Source organism: Bos grunniens, chromosome 13, assembly GCF_055505025.1.
Source record: "Bos grunniens cultivar Pamir isolate PY7600 chromosome 13, Bosgru_T2T1.0, whole genome shotgun sequence".
NCBI classification, from domain to species: Eukaryota; Metazoa; Chordata; class Mammalia; order Artiodactyla; family Bovidae; genus Bos; species Bos grunniens.
In genome coordinates this window covers 18,508,322-18,520,874 of record NC_141177.1, presented here as the reverse complement: position 1 = coordinate 18,520,874, position 12,553 = coordinate 18,508,322, and the positions used below count along the sequence as shown (strand labels likewise).

General features: G+C 42.7%; 1 protein-coding gene across 47 annotated transcripts in view; it reads left to right on the top strand.

The window, feature by feature from the left end:
* PHF20 (PHD finger protein 20) overlaps positions 1 to 12,553 on the top strand; it is a 129,292-nt gene that overhangs the window by 100,045 nt on the left and 16,694 nt on the right. For 43 of the 47 annotated variants that reach the window (XM_086332075.1, XM_086332092.1, XM_086332084.1 and 40 more), the window contains 3 exons: positions 319 to 483; positions 1,568 to 1,746; positions 11,144 to 11,243. In XM_086332075.1, coding sequence (XP_086188201.1) covers positions 319 to 483; positions 1,568 to 1,746; positions 11,144 to 11,243 — 444 coding nt within the window. The other 4 variants (XR_015139086.1, XR_015139085.1, XM_086332094.1 and 1 more) reach the window with 3 other exon arrangements.

The window sequence follows — 12,553 nt, the reverse complement described above, 5'->3', positions numbered from 1 at the left end:
TATATCTCTTTAAAAGTATGTGTCTAGCTCCAACAAAAATGCCGATTTTTAAGAAAATCAGTGCTCCAGTCTTGGGAGCTAAAGGAATGCCACATTTTATTCTCAAACCATCTTCTGGCTTAGAGGGTGGTGAGGAAGGCTTTGGTTTTGAGGTTCTTAGAGGTAACTGTAAGTATTAACCTGTACCCTTTTGTAGCTGAATTCCTCCTGAGGATTTGAGCTGTTTGACCAGCAGAGCTGTTGGTTGGATGGTATTGATTCTGGAATGCCCTGGTGATGTCTGGGGGTGCTAATTTCTTCTTGATCTTGTTCTTCCAGAATGCCCTTGCAGTGAGGAGGTCAGTGACACTCCCCAGGAACCTTCTCCACCTAAGACATTTGCTGTTACCAAGTGTGGTTCCTCACACAAGCCTGGTGTCCATATGAGCCCACAGATCCAAGGCTCAGAGTCTGGAAACCACAGAGGGAAAGTGAAAGTGTCTGGTAAGGAGGCTGCCTGCTGGCTTGACCATTTGTACAACACTATAGTCTGAGCATGCTGGCTTTACGTTGATATTGTAGTCTACTCTCAGGCCTTCTGCAAGTAATTGTTAGATCTTTTAAATAAAAAGTACATCAAATAAATGGAGAAGAAAATGGCAACTCACTCCAGTATTCTTGCCTGGAAAATCCCATGGACAGAGGAGCCTGGTAGGCTACAGTCCATGGTGTTGCAAAAGAGTTAGCAGCTGAAAAAAAAACAGACATCAAATGAAATAGGCCATTAGCTATACCTTTCCTGAATTGCCCTTCTCTCCAACTTTGGTCTTAATAGAATGTCTCATAGGTACCCCTCAGCCAGTGTGTCTATAACCAATTTCATTATCCCTCTTTCCCTTGCACACCTGCCTCCGTTTTCCTTCATTTCTTGTTGGTGGCCTCTGCATATAACCTGGTTTCTTGGGGAAATCCAAGTCAACCTTGAAGCTTCCCCATCTTCAGCAACTTATAGGATGATCATGAGTTTGAAAATAGTATATGTAAAGTACTTACAACAGTGTCTGGTACAGAATAAGTGATCAGTAAATGTTAGCTGTAATTATCACTAATCAGGCAGCCCAGACTAGATATTCTAGTTCTGACTATCCCTGGAATCTTCCCTTTCCTCATTCTCCAAGGTTTACAGAGTTTTGAAGGTGACTGTGGATACAGACTTTGCTGTAAACCAGGTCCTGGGTGGCTGTGGTGAGGTTGAGGAACACGTTTGTGCCATTAGGGATGATGATCTGTATGGTTTATGGGGATTTGCAATTTCTTTGCCATTGAGCTCTGTGACCTTGAGCAGCTACTTACCTTGGGCTTCAATGTCGGGAAAATGAGGAAAGGGAGCTCAGTTTACTGCCATGCAGCAGATATTGTTTCGGCTATTAGTAGATGACAGTCCCAAGGAACCAATTGGAGTTCGTATTTCCCAGCTCTGTGAAAGTTCACAGAGGAGAGGGTCTGTAAGGTCATTTCTTACAGGTCTTGGTGATCTAGGGTTGATTATCTTTTTATTTTGTGACTGTTGTTTTCCCTTTCCTCGTAGAAGAGGATAATCTGAGTGAGTCCTCTTCCGAGAGCTTTCTTTGGAGCGATGAGGAGTATGGCCAAGACATCGATGTGACCACTAATCCAGACGAGGAACTTGATGGGGATGACCGTTATGACTTTGAAGTGGTCCGCTGCATCTGTGAGGTTCAGGAGGAAAATGACTTCATGATTCAGGTAGGTGGAGCTTCCAGGAGCCACAGGTCCAGAGAAACACAAACTTGTCCTTGGTGGGAATTTTGAAGGGCTACTATTCGAGGCCAGCAAGAATCACAAGTCAGGTCAGAAGCCCCAGGTAGGCAGTATTTTCAGCACTAGGTTGAGCTTTGCTTACTCATTCAGCTTTCTCTGCATCTCAGGCCGGTATAAATAACCTATTAATAGAATAAGAGAGGACTTGAGGGATCGTTGAGTGTAAATCTCTCATGCTCTGCTTAGGCCAGCTGGACATTGGTGAATGGGGAGGGCCTTGCCTGTGGTCACACAGTGAGGAGTTGAATAGGGACCCAACACTCTGGAGGGGCAGTTTGATCTTCCTATGGACCCATATCTTCTCTCTAAGGCAGATTTTCTTTATGACCTAATGAAATGGTGGTCTATTTCTTACTCTTTATTTCCCTGGCATTTGTAGTTGTCATCTCCATTTCTGGGATGTGTCTCCTGGCGAGGGTGAATGCCGGGGAGTTCCTTGCCTGCTCTGGGAGACCGTCACTGGCTAGCACCTGGTTGCCTCTGCCCTTCTCTTGCTCTTAATCACGGTCGTGCTGGAGGTGACTGTTGCCTGGTGGACTCCCTGGACTGTCATAAATACCCTGGGTATTCAGGGAACCTGAGTTTTTTACATAAGTCATGTATACATGGGTTAGAATTATTTTAGGAGTTTCTCTTTGAATAGCCTTCATGGCAGCCTCTGGGAATTAAGGTACGTGAATGGTCTCCAGTAGCTCCTGATATTTATGATCTGTAGTGTGCATTAGGTCAGGCTTCCCTGGTGGCTCAGTCAGTAAAGAATCTGCTGTAATACAAGAGACCCGGGTTTGCTCCCTGGGTCAGGAAGATCCCCTGGAGAAGGAAATGGCAACCCACTCCAGTATTCTTGCCTGGAATATCCCATGGACAAAGGAGCCTGGTGGGCTACAGTCCATGGGTCACAAGAAGTTGGACATAACTTGGCGACTAAACCACCACCATGCATTAGGTCAGTTGTTTCCAGACTTTTTCAGCATCAGAACCCCTTGCCCATGTAGACTCTTTCACAGAACCCCAAAATGTATAACAGGTAAAAGTAGTTTTGAAAGCTCAGAATGAATAATTTTTACTTGGAAGTTCAGAAATGGCCACTTTCGGTGAGGTCTAATATGCATTCAGGGTGGTGTGCTGGTTGCTGACTTAGAGCATTTCAGTGTCTCTGTTGTTTTCTTCTTTTTGTGAGACAGGCCTAATGAACATGGCCATTGCGTGGGCGACTTTTCCTAAATAGCAGGCTATGTAGTCACTTTAATTAATCGGAGACAGGAAGAAAAGCTTTGTTTAAAGGACAGCATAATACTTAGTTAGCCTAACAGTACAGAATTAGGTGTACTGTTATGGGCTCTTAACATATGTTGTCTTAACATTAAGCTTGGAGTGTGCATTTTTTGCTTTATTTTTTCTTTTGAAATAGTACCATTTTATAAAACCTGTGTGTAGAATCTCTGAAGCTCAGTGGAATATAATTTAAAAACTTATATAACATGAAACATACCGCCCTCCCCTTTTTTAAGTAGATTTTTTTTTAAAATTTGGTTTTAAAAGTATGTTGAAGATTGTTAGTTTTTATCCTGTCTCTCTGGGCATGTGCTCAGTTCTGGGCATTGGAAGCCTGATTTGGTCCTCATATGTCCACAGAAATCATTAGTGGTTGAGTAATGAAGGCCTCTCCTGGCAAGGCTCTTCCAGCACATCAGTGTAGGAGATGCAGTTCTGATCCACCATGGTACTTTCTCCATTGACTTTTCTGTAAGTGGCAAGGATCATGGGGTATTTGGGGGATAGAGCTTAAAGTACCATTTTTGTGCTATGAAACTAAGTTTGGAAAATTGAGGCCATACCAGCTTTTACATGGCTGAGTCCATTTTGTGCTTCCTAGGCTCCACTTCCAGCTCAGCTTCCCCCCAGCTCAGCTCAGCACTGTGGCTTGCTTTCTGGCATTGTGGTGGTGATGAGCTCACTTAAGAACACCGTGGGTTTTGCTGTAGAATACTTGGTGTTCACTTGCTGCCAGCTGGCTTTGTGTTATAAAGGGACAGTTCCTGACTTTATCTGTCATCATGAGCAGTGTACCTTTTCTACTCAGTAATTTCAGCAAAAGGCATAAATTTAAAGGAAGCTAATAGGAACAAATGGGACTTCCCAGGTGGCTCAGTGATCAAGAATCTGCCTGCCAAGCAGAGGATATGGGTTCAATCACTGGGTTGGAAAGATGCCCTGGAGAAGGAAATGGCAACCCACTCCAGTATTCTTGTCTGGAAAATCCCATGGACAGGGAGCCTGGCGGGCTGCAGTCCACGGGGTAGCAAAGAGTCAGACACAACTTAGTGACTAAACAGCAGCAGCAGCAGCAGGAACAAGAACAGTTCAAACCTTTAAAATGTATTCCTCTAGTTTTAAATGTATTCATTGTCTAGGAAAGTTCAAGTCATTTTTTTCCTTAAAATTTTAACTTACGTTGGTAATTTGCACAGTCATGGAATACATTTAGAATTTGTTCTGTAGAAGATTCCTTTAGAGAAAATGGTTTTCTTGTTCATTATTTGGTATCAGTATTGCTCACATATGTTATTATTTGATTTTATTTACCAGTGCTAATTTAAATCACTGGAAGGTTAAAATCCTATTAAATAATCATGAATGTTTGAGAAATCTGGGTACCACATAAAAAATGAACATCAAGAAACTCATTTAATATTTGAATTATTTTAATTGCTCTAGGGCAGGTTTGGCAAACTTTTTCTTAAAGGACCAGATAATAAATATTTTAGGCTTTGGTCACTTGGTTTCTGTCACAACTACGCAGCTCTGCCCCAAGCAGCCAGAAGTAGTACCAAAAAATGAATGAGTATGGTTATGTTCGTAGAATACTTAATTTACCAAAATAGGACTTAAGCTGAATTTGGCCTGTGGGCTATAGTCTGTTGACCTTTGCCCTAGAGCAACAAATATATAACATTAGGTGCCAAACCCCGGTGAAAATTGTATAGAATCTTTAATAAGAAGCCCATATAAAAACTTGTTTGCTTTCCCTGGAGGCAGTCTTCGTTGTGTTCTTGTGCATCACTCCAGAAACATTCAGTGGCAAAATAAGCAGTAATACATGTATTCTCTCCACATTTTCCCTTTCTTTTTGTGATTAAAATATATATAATATAGGACATCCAAGGTGGCGCTAGTGATAAAGAACCTGCATACCAGTGCAGGATACCTGAGAGACGGGGGTTTGATCCTTGGGTTGGGAAGATCCCCTGGAGGAGGACGTGGCAACCCACTCCAGTATTCTTGCCTGGGGAATCCCATGGACAGAGGAGCCTGGTGAGCTATGGTCATTAGGGTCAAAAAGAGTTGGACATGACTGAAGCAATTTAGCATGGACATATACATAACATAAAGTTTTCTGTCTTTTTAAATTTTTTTAATTGGAATATAATTGCTTTATAATATTAGTTTCTGTTGTACAGTGACGTGAATCAGCTATATGTATACATATATCCCCTCCCTCTTGAGCCTCCATCCCATCCACCCTCTTCCCACCCTTCTAGGTCATCACAGCACTGAGCTGAGCTCCTGTGCTACATAGCCACTTCCCACTAGCTATCTGTTTTACACGTGGTATTTTACACATGGTATAGCAGTATATCCAGTTCATCCCACCCTCTCCTCCCTGTGTCCGCACGTTGTTCTGTACATCTGCGTCTGTGTTCCTGCCTTGCAAATAGGTTCATCAGGACCATTTTTCTAGATTCCGTATGTATACATTCAGTTCAGTTCAGTTTAGTCACTCAGTCGTCTCTGACCCTGTGACCCCGTGGACTGCAGCATGCCAGGCCTCCCTGTCCATCACCAACTCCTAGAGTTTATCCAAACTCATGTCCATTGAGTTGGTGATGACATCCAACCATCTCATCCTCCATTGTCCCCTTCTCCTCCCACTTTCAATCTTTCCCAGCATCAGGGTCTTTTTGAATGAGTCAGCTCTTCGCATCAGGTGGCCGAAGTATTGGAGTTTCAGCTTCAACATCAGTCCTTCCAATGAACACTCAGGACTGATCTCCTTTAGGATGGACTGGTTGGATTTCCTTGCAGTCCTAGGGACTCTCAAAAGTCTTCTCCAACACCACATATATGATATTTGTTTTTCTCTCTCTGACTCTGTATCACAGACTCTTGGTTTATCCACATCGCTAAATTTACTAGACTAACCGTTTTTAAATTTACGTGGCATTAAGTGAACTGGCATTGAGTACATCATTTACTTTGCTGTGCAATCATCTTTTTAAAAATTTAAACGCATGTTATTTTAATACATAGTATTTTCAATATCTTTTTTCATTTAATAATATATAAGTTGAAGACCTTTCCATTTTCAGATCTCAGAAAGGTTCCCCAGTCTTTTTTATAGCTGAACAATGAACGAATCATTTATTTAACCTTTCCCTTATTGATTGACATTTAGATTGTTCCTAGTCTTAATAGCAGTATAATGAATGATTTTGTGTAAGTATACCTGTGAGACTGAGGGGTTTTTTTTTTATGGACTTGTTTATCTCACAAGACCTCAAAAAATTGTCAGAAACTCACCTTTATTCCCCCTTGAGCCTACCTAACCAAATCTTCAGTACAAGACAAAAGACTCAGTTTGAGCAGGAACAAGAACACCAGAATAAGAGTAAAACTGAGGTTTAGAGTTTCTGGGCAAAAGTTTGTGGGCCTTTGTTATTTTGAGAAATACTGTTATATATTATTTGTCATAACAACACTTTAGAAACCCTCCCTGGTGTACCAGGGGCTTCCCTGGTAGCTCAGCTGGTAAAGAATCCCCCTGCAATGCAGGAGACCCCGGTTTGATTCCTGGGTGAAGAAGGTCCACTGGAGAAGGGATAGGCTACCCACTTCAGCATTCCTGGGTTTCCCTGGTGGCTCATCTGGTAAAGAATCCACCTGCAATGTGGGAGACCTGGGTTCGATCCCTGGGTTGGGAAGACGCTCTGGAAAAGTGAACAGTTGCCCAATCCAGTATTCTGGCCTGGAGCATTCCATGGACTGTATAGTCCACAGGATTGCAAAGAGTTGGACACGACTGAGCGGCTTTTCACTCACTGACGTACCAAGAACAGCCTTACCAGTGCCCTTGTCACTACAGAGTATTATCAAACTGTTTTTATCTTTGCTCTTCAGATAAAAACAATCTGCTAGTATAGCTATTTTGTAATTTTAATAAACTTAAAAAGAATTATGATTGTGGTTTTTCTGTGCTTTGCATGAGCTACAAAGAAGAAAACAAGGATGACCCAGATTATTTTCACCCAGAAATAACCACTGTTGTTTTTAAATACACACATACAAATGCATATATAAATGAAAATTATAATCTATAAACAGCTTTTCATGAGAATAACACTTCTATGATGAAAGCAGTAAATGTTTAAAAATTTCAGGGAGTACATAAAGGTATGAAGAATTAGTTGATACTTACATATAATCTCAAAATCTAAAAATACTAATGTATATACTTATTATTAGGCTGATTTGACTTCACATTAATTTACATTAATACAATTTTCTGTTATTCTTCTAATGGTTAATTTGAACATCTTTTTACTTAAGATTTGTTTTTTTCCTTTGCGCTGTCTGTTCATGTTCTTTATCCATTTATTTGTTGGATGGTTGGTCATTTTCCTGCTGGTTTGTGTAGGCTTTTTGTTGATATGTTTTTGTATCAGCTGTGAGAACGGTTACAAATATTTGTATCTGTTTGGTCATCTGTCTTTTGACTTGTCTTACAGATGCTTTGTTTTTATGAGGTCAAATATATCAAACTTCTTTAATGGCTTTTGAGATTTGAATAGGAGTTGATTCCTCATTGGAAGTTCATAAAAGTCTACAGAAAACTCAATAAATGAATTTATCCTGGTTTCTTCTGGTAGTTTTGCAGTTTCATTTATTTTTTTAAAACTATGTAAATATTTGATTTGCCTGGAATTTATCCTGATACAGGATGAGGGCTCTTGCTACCCAGTTGTTCCAACACCAGCCCCGTATTACAGAGCCACCTTTATTTACTGCATTTCTGGATGTGGTTGTTTCTCATTCTGGATTCTGTCTTCTTTCTGCTCTCTATATTTGCTTGTACAATTCTATTTTAATTATTATACCTTTTTAATATGTTTAACATATCTGGTAGGGCTAGTACCCCCTTTTGTTTTTTTAATGAATTTCCTGGCTATTAGAATCAGCTTCTGTTCCAAAGCTATTAGTTTATTGTTTTATTGGCACTACATTATTTTTATATATTAATCCAAGGAAAACTATCATCCTTTTGATAATGACTCTTGCTATTAAGAAATAAACTGCAGCTTATTCATTGACTTAAGTCTCTGTGTCCTTCAAATAATCAAAAATTTTCTTTATTTAGATCTTGCATGCTTTTATTCTTAGTCTTAGATTTATTCTTAGATAGTTTATCTTTTCTGTTACTGTTTCTGCTTGTTTCTAAATTTAAACTTTTTGGGAATGCCCTAGTGGGCCAGGAGTTAGGACTCGGTGCTCTCAGTGACTGAGGGTGGGGCCCTGGGTTCGGTCCTTGGTCTGGGACCACTATCTTGCAAGACTCACAACGTAGGTGCTCCCCCCTAACCCCCGCCCCACAAATATTGAAAAGCTTTTTAATTAGTTTTATTTTGTGGCTGCACTGCATGGCATGTGGGGTCTTCCCTGACCAGGGATCAAACCTTGTGCCCTCTGCATTGGGTGTGCAGAGTCTTAACCACTGGACTGCCAGATTAAGTCCCCAATTTAAACTTTTTAAAAATGAACAATGTATATTAGCCCGACCCACGTGAGAAAATTATTTTTAAAATTTCAGCTTAGCTGTATTTGATTCAATTTTGGTGTCTCCTAGTTCTTAAAACACAAAGTCATTGGTGAGAGAGACTTTCATTCTTTTTTTTTTTTTTTTTTTATTCTTCCAATTTTATTTTATTTTTAAACTTTACATAATTGTATTAGTTTTGCCAAATTTCAAAATGAATCCGCCACAGGTATACATGTGTTCCCCATCCCGAACCCTCCTCCCTCCTCCCTCCCCATACCATCCCTCTGGGCCGTCCCAGTGCACCAGCCCCAAGCATCCAGCATCATGCATCGAACCTGGACTGGCAACTCGTTTCCTACATGATATTTTACATGTTTCATTGCCATTCTCCCAAATCTTCCCACCCTCTCCCTCTCCCACAGAGTCCATAAGACTGTTCTATACATCAGTGTCTCTTTTGCTGTCTCGTACACCGGGTTATTGTTACCATCTTTCTAAATTCCATATATATGCGTTAGTATACTGTATTTATGTTTTTCCTTCTGGCTTACTTCACTCTGTATAATAGGCTCCAGTTTCATCCACCTCATTAGAACTGATTCAAATGTATTCTTTTTAATGGCTGAGACTTTCATTCTTAATTATTCGTCTGTTTTCTGCTACCAGCTGCCTTTGTTGTCTCACACCCTTTTCTTTCCCTCTGAGCCTTAGTTTCCTTTTTGGAAATGGAAGAATCTAGATTACATCTGAAGTCTCTCTTTCAGCTCTGCCCCTATTGATTCTGATATGATCAGCCCATAAAAGCCCTTTGATGCTGAGGCCTATCTGATTCCAGGTGGCTGTAGACTGTGAGCTTCAGCTTTTTTCCCTTGTGGCCAGGCCGGTGGTCCACTCTCAAACCATGTCAGAAGCTCACTATCCCCTTTCCAGAGTTGTCCAACGGTTTAGGGCCTGGTCTGGAACTGCTGGAAGTATCCTGGTGTCTCCCTTGGCGTCCTTTTCCACTCCATTTCTCCCCTGGACCTGAGTTCTCGGGCTTCCTCTCCTCAGGCCAGCCACCGCTCTCCCAGTGCTGCCCTCACCCTCTGCTCCTTTCTTTTTGCTCTCTGCCTCCTGCCCCTTCTCCCTTTCCTCCTTCCCCAGGGAAGGCAGTGGAGCCTAGGGGTTAAAACAGCGGTCCCCAACCTTTTTGGCACCAGGGACAGGTTTTGTGGAAGACAGTTTTTCCCTGGACCTGGGGTGGGGAATGGTTTTATGATGATTCAAGTGCGTTACATTGACTGTGCACTTCATTTCTATTAGTATTACATCAGCCCCACCTCAGATAATCAGGCATTTGACTCCAGAGGTTGGGGACCCCTGGGTTAAAAGAACAGTCATGCAGTTAGCTGGGCTTGTGTTTGATCAACAGTGGATCCAAGTGTTGATCCACTGTTGCCTCTTCTCAGCTGTGTGACCTTTGGTAAGGTTTAGAGAGAAGAAATGCAGAGTGCTAGGCCAGGGACAGAGGAGCCTGGTGGGCTGCCATCTGTGGGGTCGCACAGAGTCGGACACGACTGAAGTGATGTAGCAGCAGCAGCACGTGATTGGGCTTCACTGCTGGCTCAGTGGTAAAGAATGTGCCTGTAATACAGGAGACCCAGTTTGATCCTATGTTGGGAAGATCCCCTGGAGGAGGGCATGACAACCCACTCTAGAATTCTTGCCTGGAGAATTCCATAGACAGAGGAGCCTGGCAGGCTACAGTCCATAGGGTCGCACAGTCAGACGTGACTGAAGTGACTTAGCACATGCATAGCACATGGTTACTTCAGGAGGCATCACAGTGAATTAGCCTGCCCTTTTGTAGTACGAATAGGCTCTTTATACATAAAAGCTGAGTGCTGGGCTCCACTGTATGACACATGACCCATTGATTCCTCACTGACAGCCCCACATGGTCAGTAGGAATAGTATCCTGTTTTACAAATGGGGAAACTGAAGCCCAGGGTGGAGAAGTGACCTGATCTGCAAGGTCACACAGCTAATGAATGTCTGAGCCAGAATTCAAACTCAGGTTTTTGTCTTTCAGACCTTCCTCTGAGGGCTTAAACTATTTTTCCTCTGTCTTTATAAAGTGATCAGAAAAGTAAAAGCCTCTAGATATGGGAGGGAAAGTAGTCATTTTTCTGAGATCAGATACTGTGTAATCTAAATTCTCTTTATCTGTGCCATCCAGTACAGTAGCCTCTAACCTCTTACGACTGTTGAGCACTTAATATTTGGCTGGTGGGAAAAGGAACTGAATTTTTAACTTCGTTCGTTAATCTAAACGTTGAAAGCACAGGGTGGCTACTGCATTGGCCAGCGCAGCTGTGCAAGTGGCTGCAGCTCAGCTCCCCGTGAGTCCGTGGGGAGTGCCCTGCCTCCCTCCCACCTCCCATGCCCCTCCCCCACAGGTGGGTCTTATTTTTGGATGGAGGATTCCTTCTGAGTTTAATTTTTTTATTGCTTCTTTAATTCTAACAGTGTGAAGAGTGCCAGTGCTGGCAGCATGGGGTCTGCATGGGATTACTGGAAGAAAATGTGCCTGAGAAATACACCTGTTATGTTTGCCGAGACCCTCCAGGTAGCGATTTCTGGAGTCAGGGATCTTAACAGTATGTAGCCTTTTCCTTAGCACAGCGGGCGGTGCAGCAGCCTGAAGGTCTGGGGTCTTGAGACTCATTTCTTCAGCGTTGGCTAGACTCGGCCTCCTCACTCTTGTTGCTAGCCACCTGGTGGCCAGCTGTCCTGAACTTGGCAGTAAGAAAGAGTGCGTGGAGAGGTTCACTTAGCAGAAGAGCTGGCCTTGAACTAGAACCTTTGTGTGTGTGTGTGTGTCGTTAAAAAATCATATAACATGAGCTCAACCCTGTTAACAAATTTTAAGTGTCTGGTGCAGTGATTGTTTATAAACTGTACGCACAGATCTCCATAACTTTCTCGTCTGGTGCACTGACACTCCGTGTGAACTGTGGGATGCTGTACAGGCTTGCACGTCGTCCCTGCGTGTGCTGGGCCACGCTCATCTTTTCTCTGTCATTCCAGTTTTAGCATATGTGCTGCCAGAGCGAACGCCTTTTCCTTTTCTTGAGAGTTCATGAGGATGTGGGCCCTGACCTTGACTGCTCAGGGCTATTGGAGGGTTGGCAACCGGCCTCTGCTCCCTCTGGTGGCATCTGCCTTCCACTGCATCCTTGCTGCGTGGAAGGGAGATGTGCCCTTGAGGGGGACAGGAAAGGTGTTTGCAAAGAGCCTGTCACCCAGAGGAGTGAGTTCTTTCCTTAGGATCAGTTTGTTTCATTGTTCCATGACCGCAGGGCTGGCCTGTGGCTCTCGAGTGCCCCTTTCCAAAAATCTCAGGAATGCATTATAAATCTGTGTGGTTCTTGTCTTGCTGTCAGTGGGATGGGGACATTGTCTCCATTCATCAGCTGTGAGGTCTCTCCCCTTGGGTCTAGTCCCATGATCCCCTTACAGCTAGACAATGCTTGAAAGCCTCTGCTTCTGTTACTCCTTTTAGTAACAGTGAGATGACACTGGTAGGAGCTCCTAGTCCTATATTTTTGCTTATGAGGAAGAAAGTGATGCCCGGGGATACAAATGACTTTCCTAATCCCATGAAGCAAATTGGAATTAGAACTGACTTGGGGGACTAACTCTCCTGATTTCGCTGGTTATATAGGAAGGGCTACCATAGTTCATTTTCCAGCAAGTAGGGCCCCCTGGGGCCTGATAAGGTCTATTGTGACACTGTGTCTTCTTGTGCTAGATTAGTCTATAGGCAGAGAGCAATCTGTCTCTATTTTTCCCTTTACCCCAAGGAAAGAATATGGCCAGAAGAGTAGTCCATGAGTCATAGACTATAACTGACGGGTAGGATCTCAGAGACCACTT